The sequence below is a fragment of the Amblyraja radiata genome, chromosome 20 (assembly GCF_010909765.2).
Source record: "Amblyraja radiata isolate CabotCenter1 chromosome 20, sAmbRad1.1.pri, whole genome shotgun sequence".
NCBI lineage: Eukaryota > Metazoa > Chordata > Chondrichthyes > Rajiformes > Rajidae > Amblyraja > Amblyraja radiata.
Window position 1 is genome coordinate 4,353,784 of NC_045975.1, and position 20,105 is coordinate 4,373,888.

The following is a 20,105-nucleotide window of genomic DNA, read 5'->3' on the forward strand; positions in this document are numbered from 1 at the left end:
CCATTGCTAATGTCAAGTGATATGGAGAACAAAATGGATGGATTTAGCTCGACCCACACCACCCTGGCCACACACTCATTTCACCTCTGCCATCGAGAACAAGGTACAGGAGCCTGAAAACTGTAAGGTCCAGGTTCAGGAACCTGGCTATTCAGGAATCAAGCAATTTTACTTCGGAGTCACGTGAGTGACTACGTGAAGAACCCGCTCAGCGCGCATGCGCGGCATTAACGCCAGCAGTGCAACAGCGGCTGCAGCGGGAGTTAGGCGCTCCCGCTACAGAATGAAACGGACCGTCAGGTGAGTATTGTGAGGTCGGGTTTCTATTACAGGGGAGCCTTTTTCTGCTTGTGTTTTACAGGCAGAGAAAAAAGGCTCTGGAACAAAACTGTCCCCCGTTCAAGGAGGAACGTTTTTCCGTCGGGGAGGGGGGCAGCAACAGGCGGTAGGAGCGTTTACTCCGCTATCCCCATCACCGCGCCGAGCCCAGTCCCGCTAGTGCCTGAGCTGCGGGCTGGATGTTTAGCCACCGAAGAGGCATCCGGCCGGTGGCTTCCGACTTGTCGGAGGGGACGTTTCTCCACCCGCATGGGAGAGAGACAGCCGCCTGAGCCGCTGGAGCAGCTCCTGGAGCAGGAGGGTTCAGGCATACCCTCCACAGTGCCTAGGCATTGCCCATCGCTTCCTCCTTAGTGTGGTTAGCTTTGGGGTGACCAGTGGCTGGGCTGGTCATGAAGAGGGGTCATTGGCTGAACAACATCGGGAGTATGCTTGAGGTACAGGATCAGGAAGAGCTGCTGGGTGTGGCCGCTATGTGGCTCCACCACTAGCGAGATGGCTTTTCAGTCTCAACTGATGGCCAGCTTACTACCTGTTCTTTTCAAAAATCTCCAAGACAGGTAGTCATGAGGCGTTGGAGTTCATCACGCTTCCCCTAAATTGCATTTACTCAAAGTGGCCACCATTATTGGAGGGTACATTGAGCATCGCTTTAAAAAAGCCAAAACATCAAAAAATGAATTTGATATCCCTGACGTCGGCTATCATTTTCGCATGCTCTTTCCAGAGGGTCACGGTAGTATGGCAAAACACCTGATCTACTGTTCGCAGTGCTCCGCAACTTCTCAGGAAGTTACAAAACCTGCCCTCAAAGTACGCCGACCTCACAACCACAGATCCTGCTGTCTGGCTAAGTTACCAAACCAAGCCTAAAAAACTGGACGAAGTGTCCAAAATATCGGTGCAAGAGGGCAGGGTCTGGAATGAGCACCACACGTAAACCAGTCAGCAGTACCTCTAACGCGTCCACCAGGAGGGTCCACCTCATGGTACTGGTGAAAGCTCGGGGCCTGCATGCCAATCCCGTAAGCCTTTCAGGCCAAGGCCCAGAGCAGGCCCCATGGAAAATGCGCCACCCCCCAACACCACCACCACGTCAGACAACGTGCAAGACTCGTTGGACCGGCAGGAAACAGAAGAATACCCATAACCATGGAGGTAGGTGGGTCTGGTTCCTACCAACGTATAGAAAATAGGGGCTTAATACTAACAGGGGGGAGATTACACCTGTTTTAAGAAGCACGGGAGTCTATCACAAGTGATCAGTATATACTCAATGGCTTTAGTGGATACAAAATACAATTCATACTAGAAAAATTGCCACCATTTCAACATTTACCCCAGAGGGTATTTTCCCTCTCCGTTAAAGAAACGAGAGGGACAAGCTGTACTGGTGAGACTAATTACAAAGGGTATCGTGGGAAACATGAACCCTTGGAATTCGTATCAAATATTCGTCACTAAACCCAAAAAGATGGTGGATGTCGCATCATCATTGACTTAACTTCACTAAATATGGTTGTTAAGTATATACATTTCAAAATGGAAACGGTTGTTACTGCCAAACACCTAATTTCCAAAGGATACTTCATGGCAAGCATTGATCTTAAAGATGTTTACTATTTTAGTACCATTCACAAGGATCATCGCAGATACCTGAAATTTACCTGGATGGGGCAGCTATGGCAATTTAAAGCGTTACCGAATGGAAAAATAGGCAAGACCATGGAATTGACTATGTTAGCTGTATCAGCTACCAAACAGTTATTCGAAACCCTGGGATTGTCTTAAATCCAGATAAATCTAAGTTGAAGCCATCCACAATCATGGACTACTTGGGCTTCATAATTAATTCAGTCTACATGACTGTAACTTTGCCAAGAGACAAAAAATTGAATTGGCACAATCATGCAACAATTAATGGTCAACGTACTCCCAACTATTCGACAAGTAACAGAGTAATTGGGAATATGGTAGCAGCATTTCCGGCTACACAATTCAGACCTTTGCACTGTCAAAACTTACAAAGAGCAAAGGTACAGGCACCAAAACGACATACAGGTCATTATGATCGTGTCATGAAGTCACACACTGAAGCAATATCATAACTACAGTGGTGGGCAAAAAATGTTTGGCATAATTTCAACCTATTATCATCACTAACAAGTAGTAGATGGACTAACCCAGAATCATCGTTACCACTTACGCTGGGCATTAATTATCTACAGATGTTGGGTGACTTTTATGGTTTAAAAGCATATGCACAAATATGCATCACTTGCATGTACGGTTACAAATAGATAATACTACGGTGGTGGCCTACATTAACCATATGGGCGGCATAAAATCGGTATCATGCGACAAGTTGGTCAACACAATTTGGCAATGGTGTGTCGAAAGACATATTTGGCTATCAGTAACTTACCTGCCAGGTAAGCTAAATACAGTGGCAGACACCAGGTCACGTAAATTTAATGACAATGGATGTTAAACCCCAAATAATTTGAAAAAGTTATCATGCAATATGGCACGCCAGATATCGATTTATTTGCATCAAGGCTAAATCACCAGGTACCTATGTATGTCGCTTGGGAACCAGACCCTGAGGCAGCAGCGGTAGATTCGTTCGCGCTGGATTGGGGAAATTCTTCTTCTATGCATTTCCTCCCTTCTGCCTCATCAGTTGGGGACTACGCACAATACAAATGGGCTCTGCTTCAGGTATTTTGATAGTACCCGACTGGCCTACACAGCCATGGTTCCCAAAGCTCCATGACATGGTTGTTGAAACTCCGATGGTATCCCCAGTGACCCAGAGTTATTAACACCCAGTGTCGGGCACAAGCCACCCGTGCCATGAAAATCAAACTCCTGGGTTGCAGATTCTGCACAAACCACTTCTGGGACTGGGATTATCAGAACAAACCATCGACACCATGTCAACATCCCTTCGAACATCCACTAAAAAACAGCACTTGTCCAGCATCAAGAAATGGGAGAAGTACTGCTTGGATAAAGGGACCACCTACTCAACCACTACAGTTACCAACGTACTGGAATTCCTGGCGAACCTTCACCACGATGAAGGACTCAGCTACAGAGCCATCAACACGGCTAGAAGTGCCATGCCTGTCTATTTAAAACCAGCTCCAGGACAACAGGCCATGGGGTCCCACCCGCTGGTGGTCAAACTAATGAAGGGTATTTACAACTCTAACCCCCTAGACCAAGGTACACCCATACATGGGATGTCAGTGTGGTCCTGACATACCTCAGGGGATGGCCACCAGCCAGACCCCTTAACCTGGAACAATCTATGCTCAAAACACTCATGTTGATGGCACTTGTATCTGCACAGAGGGTCCAGTCACTACACCTATTGCGACTGGACAACATGATCACAGCTCCAGACCAGATCTGTCGTTATCCAGCGACTGATCAAACAGAGCAGACCTGGAACACCTAATCCAGTCGTGGAATTCCCGGCTTACCCACCAGAACCACGGTTATGTGCCATGACCCACCTACTATCCTACATAGACACAACCAAAATATTCGAGGGAGATGAAAAGCCTTGTGGGTCAGTCATAAAAAACCTTATGGTCGGGTGACGAGCCAAACCATTGCGAGATGGCTCAAGCAGGTGCTAAAAACTGCTGGGATAAACACTAACATGTACAAATTTTATTCCACCAGGGCAGCATCCATGTCGACGGCTAAAAGAATGGACATGCCTATAGACCACATCCTGGCTACAGCAGGATGGTGGGGGGAAAGACCGTTCAGAAATTTTATAATAAGCCGTTGGCAAAACCTGTTTTATTTGCAGTAAAGATTTACGGACTGCAAATATTTAATTTAAGCCCAGAGGAGCAATTTAATTTCTTTGTTGTTATTGTTAAAAAATACCATTGTGTTTTTCTACAAACAGATTCATTGGTTGATTACGATAACACTTCCTCCCTCAAGAACTTCGGCAGTGAGTGAAATAAAACTGTTACACGGTTTGAAATCACAGAGCTTTGAAGTCTTCACGTAGTCACTCACGTGACTCCGAAGTAAAATAGTAAGATTAAACGAGAACTTACCAGTTTGAAGTTTGATCTGTATTTTATGAGGAGTTACGATGAGGGATTACGTGCCCTCCGCTCCCACCCTCATAATATGGGTCAAACTGATAACTGATGTCTCCTTTTCTTTACTATGTTTACTTCAATAACTGTGTCTATCTGTGATTCCACACCGCTGCTTGGAAGTATGCCGCGCATGCGCGCTGAGCGGGTTCTTCACGTAATACCCTCATCGTAACTCCTCATAAAATACAGATCAAACTTCAAACTGGTAAGTTCTCGTTTAATCTTACTATTAAACACCACAAACTCAAATAAGCTCTGAACTACATAGACTATTATATTCTATGGTATATGGTCACACTGATCTGTTCTGTATTTATGCCTACTATATTCTGTTGTGCTGCAGCAAGCAAGTATGTGAGTGAGAGTGACTGTGTGTATATATATTTGTGTGTGTGTGTGAGTGAGTGTGCGTGAGTGTGCGTGTGAGAGTGTGTATAGATATATATTTGTGTGTGTCTGAGTGTGAATGTGTGTGAGTGTGTATGTAAGTGTGTGTGTACGTGTGTGTGTAAGTGTGTATGTAAGTGTGTATGTAAGTGTGTGTGTAAATGTGTGTGTACGTGTGTGTGTAAGTGTGTGTGTAAGTGTGTGTGTAAATGTGTGTGTAAGTATCACACACTGAACTTTTTTCTGGTTGTCATATTGCGGCAAGTAAGCATGTAATTGCTCCATCTGGGACACATGACAATAAAATATTCCAGACTCTTGAGATTTGTCAAAAAATGACCAAAGATGCCCAATATTTACATAGTCAGTGAGGAAAACTGTACACATGCACACAGAAGTGGGCCATTCAGCCCATCAAGTCTACTCCACCAATCGATCTATTTTTCCCTCTCAAGCCTTCTCCCCATAACCTTTGATGCCCTGACTAATCAATAACCTGTCAATCTTCACCTTAACAATACCCAACGATGGCCTCCACAGACGTCTGTGGCAATGGATTCCACAGATTCACCACCCTCTGACCAAAGAAATTCCTCCTCGTCTCCTTTCTAAAGGTTCGTCCTTTAATTCGGCGTCTGTGCCCTCTAGTGTAGACTCTTCCAGCAATCATCCTCCCCACTTGCACCCTAATCATGCCTTTCATTATTTGGCATGTTTCATTGAGATCCCCCCCGACCCCTCATCCTTCTAAACTACAATGAGTACAAGCTCAGAGCCATCAAAAGCTCCTGACATTTTTACAAATAATACCCTAGAGTTTTTATATGCCGGGCCGCATAGAACAGTTTTATCCTCAAAGATAGATACAAAAATCTGGAGTAACTCAGCGGGACAGGCAGTATCTCTGGAGAGAAGGAATGGGTGACGTTTCGGGTCGAGACCCTTCTTCAGACGGAAAGTCACGTGAAAGGGAAACGAGAGATACAGACGGTGATGTGGAGAGATAAAGAACAATGAACTAAAGATATGCAAAAAAGTAAAGATGAGGAAGGAAACAGACCATTGTTAGCTGTTTGTTGGGTGAGAACGAGAAGCTGGTGCGACTTGGGTGGGGGAGGGATAGAGAGAGGGGGAATGTCGGGGCAACCTGAAGTTAGAGAAATCAATATTCATACCACTGGGCTGTAAGCTACTCAAGCGAAATGTGAGATGCTGTTCCTATAATTTGCATTTAGCCTCAATCTGACAATGGAGGAGGCCTAGGCCAGAAAGGTTAGTGTGGGAACGGGAGAAGAATTAAATTGTCCGGCAACCTGGAGATCAGGTCGGTTCAGGCGGGCTGAGCGAAGGTGTTCCGCGGAATGATCTCCCAGTCTACGTTTGGTCTCGCCGATGTACAAGAGTCCACATCTTGAACAACAGATACAGTAGATGAGGTTGGAGGAAGTGCAAGTGAACCTCTGCCTAGCCTGAAAGGACTGTCGGGGTCCCTGGACAGAGTCGAGGGAGGAGGTATAGTGACAGGTGTTGCATCTCCTGCGGTTGCGGGTGAAGGTACCTGGGGAGAGGGTGGTTTGGGTGGGAAGGGATGAGTTAACCAGGGAGTTGTGGAGGGAACGGTCTCTGCGGAAAGCAGAAAGAGGTGGAGATGGGAAGATGTGGCTAGAGGTGGGATCTCGTTGGAGGTGGCGGAAATGCCAGAGGATTATGTGTTGTATGCGACGGCTGATGGGGTGAAAGGCGAGGACTACTCAGTTTATCATCACTTCCGGCAATGCGGTTCACCTTTAGTATCAAACCGAAACAGCTGTAAAGCTAATAGTGCCAAGTGTACCTGTTAGTGTGTGAACCAGCAAATATCTGGAGGTAAGGAGTGTGCGTTACCTCTTGAAACAAGCTGATGACAGGGACAACATATTCAGAGCACTCTCACTGTGGCGCAGCGGTAGAGTTGTTGCCTCACAGTGCCAGAGATCCCAGTTCGATCCTGACCACGGGAGCTGCCTGTACGGAGTTTGTACGCTCTCCCCATGAGGTTTTTCCACGGATGCACCGGTTTCCTCCCGCACTCCAAAGACGTACAAGTCTGAGTTGGATGATCAGCCATGATCATATTGAATGGCGGTGCAGGCTCGCAGGGCCGAATGGCCTACTCCTGCACCTATTTTCTATGTTTCTATGTTTCTAAGTCTGTAGGCTAATTGGCTTGCTATGAAAGTCAATTGTCCCTAGTGTGTGTCGGACACACTCGCTGGGTCGGTGTGGACTCGGTGCTCCGCGCTGTATCTCTAAACTAAACTAAACGTCCGGCAATGCAGTTCACCTTTAATATTGAACCGAAACATCTGTAAAGCTAAGAGAGCCGAACGTACCCGCGAGTGTGTGAACCAGCAACTCTCTGAAGGTAAAGGGGGTGCGTAACCACTTGAAACGAGCAGATGACAGGGACAACAGACTCAGAGCACACTAATCTATAGTCCGTGACACACCATGGTGGCCAGAACACAACCACTCTCGCTAAAATGCTCCGCTCGCTACTCCCACTTCTCAAGCAAACACAGCAGAAAAATCCCAGTCGGAGGAAGAAAACGAGGCAATTACAGTACTCCAAAGAACATACGGCAATTTCTCTTCTCCCTTTCATATGCAAAGCTTGGGTCGTGCCTCTTGAAATTGTTTTTTTTGTTTTTTTGCTGCACGAAGGCCATTTGCTTGGTAATGAGTTGTTCCTGATAAGTATTATTACAGAAGGAACATACTGAGTACTTACTGCGATTCAGGTCCGGGCACTGCATTACATATCCATTAGGCATCAAGATGATCTTGACGTCCTGCAGAATGCCCTAAAAAGAATCAGAGAGTCAGGGAAAAATGAGCACAGATCACAGCGTGAGGCAGATTTTGAATAACAGTGTTCGTGTGGCTCGAATCATTCTTAAACGGCCAGCGCAATTTCAGGCTGAATAGTTAGACCTCTCAAAGAGATGGTTTTTGTATCACAGTTGGACTACGTTCTGCCTTAGCATTGCTTAATTCTGACCAAAAATAAAAGGAATTAGTCCATTCTGCAAAATGAAAAGAAACCCAAAGAATAACCTTCATATTTATTAGCTAGACACAAAATGAATGGATGAATACGTTTATCGGCCAAGTGTTCACATACAAGGAATTTGCCTTGGTGCTCCGCCCGCATAGTGACAACATGACATACAGTGACAGTTAGGAATGACACATAAATCATAAAACATTAATAATAAAACATTATTGATTAAACATGTGAATGGAAATGCTGGAGTCACTCGAAGGGCCAGGCAGCAGCGAGGGAATCGGTGACGTTTCGGGTCTGAGAGTCAGAGGAGTATGAGAAGGTTCGATATTTTACAGTCTCTATGTTGAAGGGGGGGGGGGGGGGAGAAGGACCCTGGCATCCGGGGGGAGACTGCTGTGGTGGGGGGGGTAGAGAACAAAGGTGGACGTGGAGCGAGAGAGAGGGGGAGGGGGAGGGGGAGGGAGAGGGAGAGGGGAGGGGGAGGGGGAGGGGGAGGGGGAGGGGGAGGGGGAGGGGGAGGGGGAGGGGGAGGGGGAGGGGGAGGGGGAGGGGGAGGGGGAGGGGGAGCGGAAGTTACTTTGTGACTTTTTCAGTGTCCTTTATGTGGCCACTATTTGCATACCCTGGGTCTACAAGCGAAGCATTTCACTGTGACTTGTCACACGTGACCATAAAATATTCATTCATTGATAATACCCAAGTCAGTTTGGCGGGTTGATCATTTTAATTGGAACATTTGAGGTAGCTGCATTTCCGCCAAGGTTAACAAGCCAGGAGTGGATTACTACTGCTTACTGATCATATTCCTCCTCGTCACCTTCCCCTCACCTAACAACAAGCCATTCTACGTTATCCTTGATCTCCATCCCCCTGGATCTCTCCTTTTCACACCTGACCCTTCTATATCTCCGTGTATCCCCCTCCCCGACTCCCAGTCTAAAGACGTCACCCATTCCTTCCCTCCAGAGACGCTGCCTGTCTCGCTGAGTTACTCCAGCAGTTTTGCGTCTATCGAAGGCTAACAGAAGCATCATTTGATGACTGTGATGGTTCCGAGAGTAATTAAGGAATTGCTGTAGTGGTAACAAAACAGAAGTCTAATGGGCCTGTCCCACTTTTTCGGCGACTTGCCGGCACCCGCTATAGGCCGCCGCAGGTCGGCGAAAATTTTAAACATGTTGAAAATCCAGCGGCGACCAGAACAAAGGCACGACTCTTTGGGCGACTACTCACGACCATACAGGCTTCACCCCGCGACATGTCGCCTGTACGGTCGTGAGTCGTCTCCTCAGTCACCCAAAGAGTCGTAGCGTCTTTCTAGTCGCCGCTGGATTTTAAACATGTTGAAAATTTTCGCCGACCTGCAACGACCTATGACGGGTGCCGGAAGTCGCAGAAAAAGTCGCGTAAGTGGGACAGGCCGATAAAGATTTTAAAAAGTGAGGCTACAAAAAGTTAAAATTAATACACAAATATCTGCTTTTTACACCAAGGTCAGCAAATGCCTCTGTCATCCTGCTGTATTTCACTGTTTGTATTATTAGTTATCATTTTTTCAACAGCCAACAATGGACCATTGTGGGCTCCACCTTTCCTTGGTCATCGTTGCTGGCTTTGATCTGTCTTTTTCAACATCCTTCATTCTTTTGTTCGAGGTTTTATGATATTTTCATCTCAGTTCCCTCTCCCCGTGACTCCCAGTCAGAAGAAGGTCGTCGCGACCCAAAACGTCATCCATTCCTTCTCTCCAGAGATGCTGCCTGACCCGCTGAGTTACTCCTGCATTTTGTGACCATCTTCAGTGCAAGCCAGCGTCGTTTTATTACTGCTCAAGATAATTGGGTTAAAACGCCACTGTGATTCCTGAACAAAACTGGTATTGAGCATGACTCCATTCACTAACGCAGGTGCAGAGGTTGAATGGTTTAAGATTTTATTAAAATCGTGATTAATGTCAACATTTTAAATTAATTTACATCAGCTGAACGAGTTTTGAAAAATACATTCAAGCTGTTTTAAGTTTTCTTATCGGACTATTGAGGAAGCTGGAGCTGTCAAACAGAATTTGACCCATTGGCTCCACTCACTGGAGGAGAAAACATCAAAGGCTCACGGCCCTTTGAAAGAAGGAACACAACCTCCGGCAGTCAGCAATGGCCGACCCTTTACCCTGATTCATCGCCCCGTTCGAGATTCCAATCTCCAAGAGAGGATTCACTCATCATCCACCGAGTGTCCGTCACTCAGTGAGCCAAACAGCCACTGACACACTCTTTGTTTGACCAAGATCATCTCAAACTACAAAACAGAGTAAAGAGCAGTCCTGAATTACTATCTACCTCTTTGATGGCCTTCGGACTATCCTTGATCAGACTTTGCTGGCTTTACCTTGCACAGTCCTGTACGGTTAAGGCTGCCCAGCCTGCAGCTGTCCGTTTTTTCATCTTTTTTTATTTTTAGTTAGTTGAGTTTTTGTTTTTCGGAGTTCTAGCCTTTATTATGGGGGTTGGGGGGGGGGGGGAGGGGGAAACTGCTTTTCTAGGGTCCCTACCTGGTCGGAGAGGCCGCTTTTCTTCGGGCTGCACCTTCGACCCATCCTCGCGGCCTACCCACGGGTCTGGTGCGGCGTTTCCTGAGGGGGCCGCCCAGAACCTCGGTTTCGGCGGCGGCGCAGCGCTGGAGCGCTATCGCGGAGCGGAGCGGGCGATGCCTTGCCCGGGTCGCCGCGCTGGAGCTCTGGTGAGCTGAAGACCGCCGATAAAAACATCGCGGAGCTGCGGGACTGTGGAGCGGCCAGCCGCGAGCGGCGGCGCTGAACTTAAACATTGCGCAGCCTGGGATCTCTCGCCGAGATCGCCAGTGGTGGAGCTCCTTCCAGCGCGGCCTGTCAGCTTTGGAAGCCGCGGTCTCCGGTAAGGAAGCGGCCGTTCCAGGATTCTCCCGACGCCGGAGCACCATCACCCGGCGAAGAAGGGCCTGGAACATCGGGCCTCTGTAGCGGCGACTGCGGAGGCCACAATAGGCCCAACTATGGGTGGACATGAGGATGGGGACTGGACTTTGTGCCTTCCCTCACAGTGGGAACCATGTGGGGGGATGTTTTTATGTTTATTGTTAAATTATTTAATGTTGTGTCTTATCTTTATCTGCGTGCTGCATGGCAAGTCAAATTTCACTACGCCATTGGTGTATGTGATAATAAATGTCCTTTGTACATTTGTATCCACAAACGTTATTCCCTTATCATGCAGACCACCAGGGGGCGCCGGGGAGATGGCAGCCCTGCCGGCAGTCTGTTCGTTTTTTCATCTTTTTGTTATTTTTAGCGTTTGTTAAAATTTTGTTTTAATGTACTTCGGTTTGTTTTATGTGGGGGGAGGGGGGAGGGGATCGGGGAAAACTATTTATCAAGTTCCTACCTTCCCGGAGATGTGATCAATTTTTCGGATCACATTCTCCGGGCTCTGCGGCCTTCCATCGCTGGAGCTGGAAGCCTCCTCGGACTGTCGTGAGCCTCCTCGGACTGTCGGACTTAACATCGGAGCGGATCCCTTGCCTGGGATCGCTCCCACCGCGGCCTGCAGACTTACACTCAAGGGCTCGCAATCTGGGGTGAGGCTGAGTCGGGAGCTCCAACATTGCAGAAGGTTCGACCAGCCCCGATGTGAGGTTCGATCGCCCGGCACGGGGGAGCTGACATCCCCCCGATGCAGGAGCTGATCGCCTCGACGCGGAGGGCCCGAACACCGCCGGCTACGGGAGTCAAGATCGTCCCGTCAACGGAGGCTCGAGGCCCCCCCGACCAAGGAAGAACAAAAGGAAGGACTTCAACTTTATTTAGCCTTCCATCACAGTGAGGAATGTGTAGGAGTCACTGTGGTAGATGTTCATGTTAAAATGTGCTTTTGAGTGTTAGTTTAATTGTATGACTGACCTGGCCAGTAAAATTCCTCGTATGTTGCAAAACATACTTGGCAAATAAAATCTGATTCTGATGTATCTATACACCGAATGGCTCGATTGTAATCATGTATTGTCTTGACGGGGAAAGTTGTTCAAAACCTCTCTGGCCTGAACCGCTCTATCCATCAAAAAAAGTTTCTTCAAACAGAAGTTAAAACACAAACATGCCAAGAGGCATTGGACATAAATACAGGTTGGCAAGAGCAGTGAGTTTTGTGCTCTCGAAATGGGCTACATTAATCGCCACCAGTCGTGGTTTGGAGACGGTTATACATTTTCCTCCTTGGTAATTAATTTCATTTTCTCACAGTTTCTCCTGAACGTTGACGGCTGGGAAGATGGACAGTCAGGCTCGGTGTTTGCTTATTGCGTTGTGACAAAGAGGACCTCTTCCAAGAGCCAGTAATCATCTGTAAGGCATTGTCAAAAAACTGGGAAGGCAGCCAGCTCAAACAACTCATCCACCAACGAGCCAACTGTCTGTAACACACGTCACAGCAACCTTGTGTAGGAAGATGCAATATATGAAAGGAAAATATCATGTAGTCTCGTCTCATCAAGAATTATGCATCGGCATTGAAGACCAACTCTTCTTTTTGTTTACTTCAAAGCATTAAAATCTAGCTATTTGCCAGCACGGTGGCGCAGCGGTAGAGTTGCTGCCCTTACAGCGCCAGAGACCCGGGTTCGATCCTAACCATGGGTGTACGGAGTTTGTACGTTCTCCCCTGCGTGGGTTTTCTCCGAGATGTTCGGTTCTCTCCCGCACTCCAAAGTCGTACAGGTTTGTAGGTTAATTGGCTTGGTATGAATGTAAAATTGTCCCCAGTGTGTGTAGGATAGTGTTAGTGTGCGGGGATCGCTGGTCGGCGCGGACTCAATGGGCTAAAAGGGCCGGTTTCCGCGCTATGCCTCTAAACTAAGTACAGAGATAGAATGCTCAAATAAATTTACATTTTTTCCAAAGCAACTTTATCTCAAACATCAGGAACATGGAAATACCAACATTGTAGATTTATCTCTGGAATTCTCTGCCAATCTCTGGAATTCTCTGCCACAGAAGGTAGTTGAGGCCAGTTCATTGGCTATATTTAAGAGGGAGTTAGATGTGGCCCTTGTGGCTAAAGGGATCAGGGGGTATGGAGAGAAGGCAGGTACAGGATACTGAGTTGGATGATCAGCCATGATCATATTGAATGGCGGTGCAGGCTCGAAGGGCCGAATGGCCTACTCCTGCACCTATTTTCTATGTTTCTATAAAAACGATACATTCCTCCCTTTCACATGCTTTGACCCGAGTCACCCCCTCATGGCGAAATCATCCTCACCAATCTTTGTCCAACTTCATTGCAAGTTTTCTCGTTTTGGCCCACCGGGGTTTAGATGGATAAGAGCCAAACGTGGGCAAATGGGATGAGTTTGGTTGAGGCGTTGTGGTCAGCATGGATGAGCTGGGCCGAAGGGCCACTTTCCATGCTGTATGACTCCGTGACTTCCTCACCACACAGACTGACAATGGAGATCAAAGGTTGTCCAAAGTCCAAGTCATGAATTCAACCACGTGGTGAGATCAGAGCTGTCCCTCAGCAAGATCACATCAGCAAGGTCTTCATCAATTTTTAATGTTGATTTGTAAAAACAGGAAAACAGCTGGAGGCCATAATTAACATCATCTTGTCAAGTTTGAACTGTAGAGGAAGTTTATCAAGGGATAAAGGATCTCAGATGGCACACACAATCGCGATGCCTGGAGCATTGCAACTAATTCTTGTTTAGTTTAGAGATACAGCGCAGAAACAGGCCCTGCGGCCCACACTGACCACTGATCCCCGCACACTCACCCTATCCCACATACACCAGGGACAAGTTCACAATTATGCCAATCCAATTAACCTACAAGCCTGCACGTCTTTGGAGTGTGGGATGGAACTGGAGCACCCGGAGAAAACCCAGACGGGGAGAACGTACAAACCCCGTACAGACAGCGCCCGTAGTCAGGATCGAACCCGGGTCTCTGGTGTTGCTAGGCGGCAACTCCACTGTTGCACCACCGTCACTATTAGCGACTAATTTCTAGTCACTAATATTTAATTAGTATTTTATATTAGTATTTATATAATATTTTATCAAAAAATAAACAGTCACCAACATCATTTTGTTTTTCCACATCTTTACGGACCATTGTTTCTGCAAGTGTAATCAAAATTAAAATTCTGATTTGCAGATTTTTCCCAAGCAGTATTTACATTTGGTTTATCTTTCCTCCCACGGCTCGATATTCGCATGCTCCATAAAAAAACAAAATGTACACATTGGTAATGAGTTATGTGGAAAGACTCATATTACAGTTCAGGTCCACACTACAACTGATATATTCTGTCTTAACTCCCACTATAGTTAATTACACTTGCACAAATATTTTTTCCATATTTTACCATGTTGCAACATCTTCAATAAATGACGCCAATTTTGCATTTTGTTTCCTCATTTGCACACTTCAAATATTTGCAATTTAAATCACTTTTTGTTTTGTAAAGTTTTTTTCTGTATAATAAGGGAGTGGAGTTTTGATTTTAGTTGTGAGAGAGATTCGAGGTACAGCGCGGGAACAGGCCCTTCGGCCCACCGAGTCCGTGGGCAGCGATCCCCGCACACAAGCACTGTCCTACACACACACACACACACACTCTCTCTAGGGATAATTTACAATTATACCAAGACAATTAGCCTACAGTCTAGTGTAAGTTTTTGGAGTGTGGGAGGAAAGCAGCGATCTCGGAGAAAACCCACACGGTCACAGGGAGAACTTGCAAACTCCGTACAGGCAGCACCCAGAACCGGGATCGAACCCGGGCCTCCGGCGCTGTAACGATATACGATACGATAGAACTTTACTTATCCCAAGAGGGAAACTGATCTGCCAATAGTCATCAAGAAGACAAGAGACATGAAATTAAAGTGACGAGTGGAAAGGATTGGATATGTGCAAAGATTGGGGGGGGGGGGGGAAGAGTCAGTCTCAGTCTATCCCACGACAGAAGGGGGAGGAGTTGTACACTTTGATAGCCACAGGGAAGAAGGATCTCCTGTGGCGTTCTGTGCTGCATCTTGGTGGGACCAGTCTGTTGCTGAAGGTGCTCCTCAGGTTGACCAGTGTATGTGTCATGGAGGGGGTGAGCTGTATTGTCCAGGATGCTCCGCAGTTTGAGGAGCATCCTCCTCTCCGAGACCAACTCCCGTGAATCCAACCTAGTTAGTCTTAGTTTGGAGATACAACATGGAAACAGGCCCTTCCATTCTGTATCTTTCAAGGATAGGATAGGTTATTTCGCTTGGGCAGCTTACAGCCCTGTGGTATGAATATTGATTTCTCTAACTTCAGGTTGACCGGTGCATCAGGGAGGGGGTGACATGTATTGTCCAAGATGCTCCGCAGTTTGAGGAGCATCCTAAGGCAGCAACTCTACCGCTGCGCCACCGTGCCACACCCAAATACTTGTATACTTCAAACACTTGCAATTTAAGTCATTCTTTTATTAAAACATTTTTCTTTTGTGAGATAAGTGTCGCGGCAAAGTGGAGTTTTTGATTTGATTGGGGTATTATCCTGCAGTCCAAGGTAAAATCTCAAATCCGTACTTTTAATCACGCCTTTGAAGCAAATCATGTTTTTTTTTCACCAATCGCGTGAATTTGACCTCAATTCAGAGCACAGTATTTGAATCTGGTTCGAGGGATTAATCAGCCACCGTGACATTTCTGGAGGATGCTTTTTCTCGTAAGCACGGCTAATCCAATTCATGCAAATTCACTATGGTAATTTGCATTCTCCAAAAGATCAGAAGAATTATTATAATGGCCAGAACATAATGCATGCGGCAAACATGATAAGCAGAGCACAACAGCAAAACTAGACATTACCTGCATTCAATAGTCGCTCCAAACTTGTTCAAACACAAAACAAATTATTGCAGGGTGGCACAGTGGCGCAGCGGTAGAGTTGCTGCCTCACAGAGCCAGGAATCCGGGTTCGATTCCGACTACGGGTGCTGTGTATACGGAGTTTATACGTTCTCCCCGCGAGCTGCGTGGGTTTTCTCCGGGTGCTCCGGTTTCCTCCCACACTTCAAAGACGTAGAAGTCCGTAGGTTACTTGGCTTCAGCAAAAATTGTACATTGTACTGGTGTGTGTAGGATAGTGCTAGTGTGCGGGGATCGCTGGTCGGCGCGGCTCCATGGGCCGAAGCAGTATTTCCGTGTTTCCGTGCAGTACCTCCAAACCAAACTAAAGATCCATATTTTCACTTGAATGGAAGATTCCAGAATGTTCGGTTTAACCTTTGAATTCACCAACATCAAAAACGAAAGCAGTTTCAGGACCAACACTGCAAAGATATTGAAGCTGCAATCAATAGTTTAGTTCAGAGATACAGCGTGAAAACAGGCCCTGGGGCCCACTGAGTCCACGCCGACCATCGATCGCACATTCACATTAGTCCTGCGTTATCCTACTCTCTCATCCACTCCCCACACACTAGGGACGATTTACAGAGTCCAATTAACCTACAAACCCGCACGTCTTTGCGGCGTGGGAGGAATCCGGAGCATCCGGAGTAAACCCACGCGGTCACAGGGTGCACGAGCAAACTCCACACAGACGGCACCGGAGGTCAGGGTCAAACCCGGATCTCTGGCACTAGGAGGCAGCAGCACCACCTGCTGCACTACTGTGCCGCCACAAGGAGCTGGAGGAACTCAGCGGGTCAAGCAGCATCTGTCAGGTGGGGGGGGGGGGGGAGGGAGGGGGAAGGAGGGAATAAATGGTCAACACTTTGGGCCAAAACCCTGCAGAAGGATTAATGCAGGGTTTCAACCCAAAATGTCGACCATTTCTTCCACCCAATGAGCGAGGTGCTCCAGCAGATGGTTGCTGTCACTCCCAACATCTGCAGTCCCTTGGCAATCCAATTATTCGAAGCATTCCTCAGCCCGATTTACCAAAGCGTTGAGTTGCAGAGTGACACAGTGTGGAAACAGGCCCTTCGGCCCTACTTGCCCACTCCGACCAACATCTCCCATCTACACTGGTCCCTGCACAAAGGTAGACAAAAATGCTGGAGAAACTCAGCGGGTGAGGCAGCATCTATGGAGCGAAGGAATAGGTGACGTTTCGGGTCGAGACCCTTCTTCTGACTGATGTGGGGGTGGCGGGGGGAGGAAGAAAGGAAGAGGCGGAGACAGTGGGCTGTGGGAGAGCTGGGAAGGGGAGGGGAAGGAGGGAGAAAGCAGGGCTCCATAGATGCTGCCTCACCCGCTGAGTTTCTCCAGCATTTTTGTCTACCTTCGATATTTCCAGCATCTGCAGTTCTGTCTTAAACGCTGGACTCTACACATGCGTCTGCACACTGCAAATGGTTCGACTGTGATCATGTATTGTCTTTCCACTTGTCACACGTGTTAATAAAACATTCAATTCAACAGCACGCAACAAAAAGCTTTTCACCGTCTACGCGGCAATAAATTACACTAAAATGAAACTGAAGTTGCAATTAATAAAGTGGATCCACAGGAGATGTTGCCAGGACTGGGTAATAAAAGTCACCTACATTTAAAGATTTTAAGTCGCTTGGATTTCTTAATGCTCATCAGTCATAGGAGCAGAATTAGGCCATTCGGCCCATTGAGTCTACTCCGCCATTCGATCATGGCTGATCAGGTGTCAGGAGTTATGCCCCTGTCCCACTTAGGAAACCTGAACGGAAACCTCTGGAGACTTTGCGCCCCACCCAAGGTTGCCGTGCAGTTCCCGGAGGTTGCAGGTAGTGGAAGCAGGTAGGGAGACTGACAAAAACCTCCGGGAACCGCACGGAAACCTTGGGTGGGGCGCAAAGTCTCCAGAGGTTTCCGTTCAGGTTTCCTAAGTGGGACAGGGGCATTACAGAGAGAAGGCAGGAGAATGAGGTTGAGAGGGAAGGATAGAACAGCCATGACTGAATGGCGGAGTAGACTTGATGGGCCGAATGGCCCAATTCTGCCCCCATGACTTTTTGTTTAGTTGAGAGACACAGAGCAGAAACAGGCCCTTCGGCCCACCGAGTCTGCACTGGACAGCAATCCCTGCACATTAACACTATCCGACACAGTCTGGGGACAATTTACATTCCAAAGTCAATTAACCTATAAACCTATACATCTTTGGAGTGTGGGAGGAAACCAAAGATCTCAGAGAAAAACCCACGCGGTCACGGGGAGAACGTACAAACTCTGTACAGACAGCGCCCGTAGTCGGGATCGAACCCGGGTCCCTGGCGCTGCAAGTGCTGTAAGGCAGCAACTCTACCGCTAGGCCAATAAAAGACTTATGGGCCTGTCCCACTCAGGCAAATTTTTCGGTGACTGTACGTCAACCTACGTCCAACCGCGACAAGCTACGACAAGGTAAGACAATTCAGTCGCCGGTACCTGTCGCTGGTTGACGGAGGCAGTCGCCAATGTAATTCACCGAAGTCGACACCTGCAACAACCTACGTCACCCTGGCAACAACCGACGACAGCACCTACATCAGAAGTCAAGCTACACTCATTGGCGTCAAGTCCACAGTCGCCAAAATGTTTTGAACATTTCAAAATCCAGCGGCAACCAGAAAGACGCTACGATTCCTTGGGCGACTGAGGAGACGACTCACGACCATACAGGCGACACCCCGGCGACCATGTGGCGACAGCCTAGTCGCCTGTAGTCAGGCACGGAAATCGTTATCAAAATATGGAGGGGACCGGGGGACGGGGGGGGGGACACAATTTATTGGCGGCCGCGCGCGCATGCGCACACTCACACACACACGCGAGGCATCGGAGGCTCAATCCAGCGCTAAATGCAGCTCAACTCTGCCTGTCACGCGGGTTAACCTACAGCCCTGCCTGGACACCAGCGCTGCTTCTCCGCACTGGCTGCAAACCTGGGCCATATTTCCCTTAAGTCAAGGCAGGGCTGTAGGTTAACACGGCGCCCGTCTGAATCCTGATGTCTCTGGCCACCCCGAACGTGGGGGGAGGGGGGGGCACTCGGGTGGGGGCAGGACAGCACAGGAGAGCCGGGATCGATCCTGGCTGCCTTACTGAAAATTTGCCTTACTGGGACAGGGGTATTATGAATCTACATTCCTTATGGTACAGAAAAGTCCAGCGGTTACTTAATCATGATGCGTAATATAGAAAATAGGTGCAGGAGTAGGCCATTCGGCCCTTGGAGCTAGCACCGCCATTCAATATGATCATGGCTGATCATCCAAAATCTGTACCCTGTTCCTGCTTTTTCGCCATATCCCTCCATTCCCTTAGCCCCAAGAGCTAAATCTAACTAACAAAAAGGGCTTGGATAAAGCAAGTAGGAAGAACCTGCTTCTCCAAGCAGATAGATCAGAAAGTCAATTGCGTAGATATTAAATAAATGAAGAATTGAAGGGAAATAAAACGAAATTGGCTTTCACTTAGACAATAGCAGCTGTCTAAAACGCTTTGTCTGAAAATGATGGTAGAGACAAAGTGGTCAATACACTTAAAATGCAATTGATAGAAAAGTGTAGAGGATTGATCGAGCGCAGGAGGCAATAGGTCGAGTGTGAGAAATGAAAGTCAGGCTGAGTGGGAAGGAGCAGCAGATATAGTCATAGCGTGATACAGTGTGGAAACAAGCCCTTCAGCCCAACTTCAAGTTCAAGTTCTAGTGAGTTTATTGTCATGTGTCCCTGTATAGGACAATGAAATTCTTGCTTTGCTTAAGCACACAGAAAAATAGTAGGCATTTACTACAAAACAGATAAATGTGTCCATATACCATGATATAAATATATACACACATGAATAAATAAACTGGTAAAGTGCAAATAACAGAAAGTGGTTGCTAATAATCAGAGTTTTGTCCGAGCCAGGTTTAATAGCCTGATGGCTGTGGGGAAGTAGCTATTCCTGAACCTGGTTGTTGCAGTCTTCAGGCTCCTGTACCTTCTACCTGAAGGTAGCAGGGAGATGAGTGTGTGGCCAGGATGGTGTGGGTCTTTGATGATACTGCCAGCCTTTTTGAGGCAGCGACTTGCCCACACCGGCCATCTATACCTGTCCCACCTGCCTGCGTTTGGTCCATATCCCTCCAAACCTGTCCTATCCATGTACCCATCTAACTGTTTCTTAAACGTGGGGATAGTCCCAGCCTCGACTACCTCCTCTGGCAG

General features: G+C 47.5%; 1 protein-coding gene across 1 annotated transcript in view; it reads right to left on the bottom strand.

Annotated features, from left to right (window-relative positions):
- Positions 1–20,105, bottom strand: part of LOC116984381 (protein kinase C-binding protein NELL1-like) — a 170,965-nt gene that overhangs the window by 93,622 nt on the left and 57,238 nt on the right. Inside the window, exon 6 of the mRNA XM_033038539.1 lies at positions 7,633–7,705. Coding sequence (XP_032894430.1) covers positions 7,633–7,705 — 73 coding nt within the window. The remainder of the gene's footprint in view (positions 1–7,632; positions 7,706–20,105) is intronic.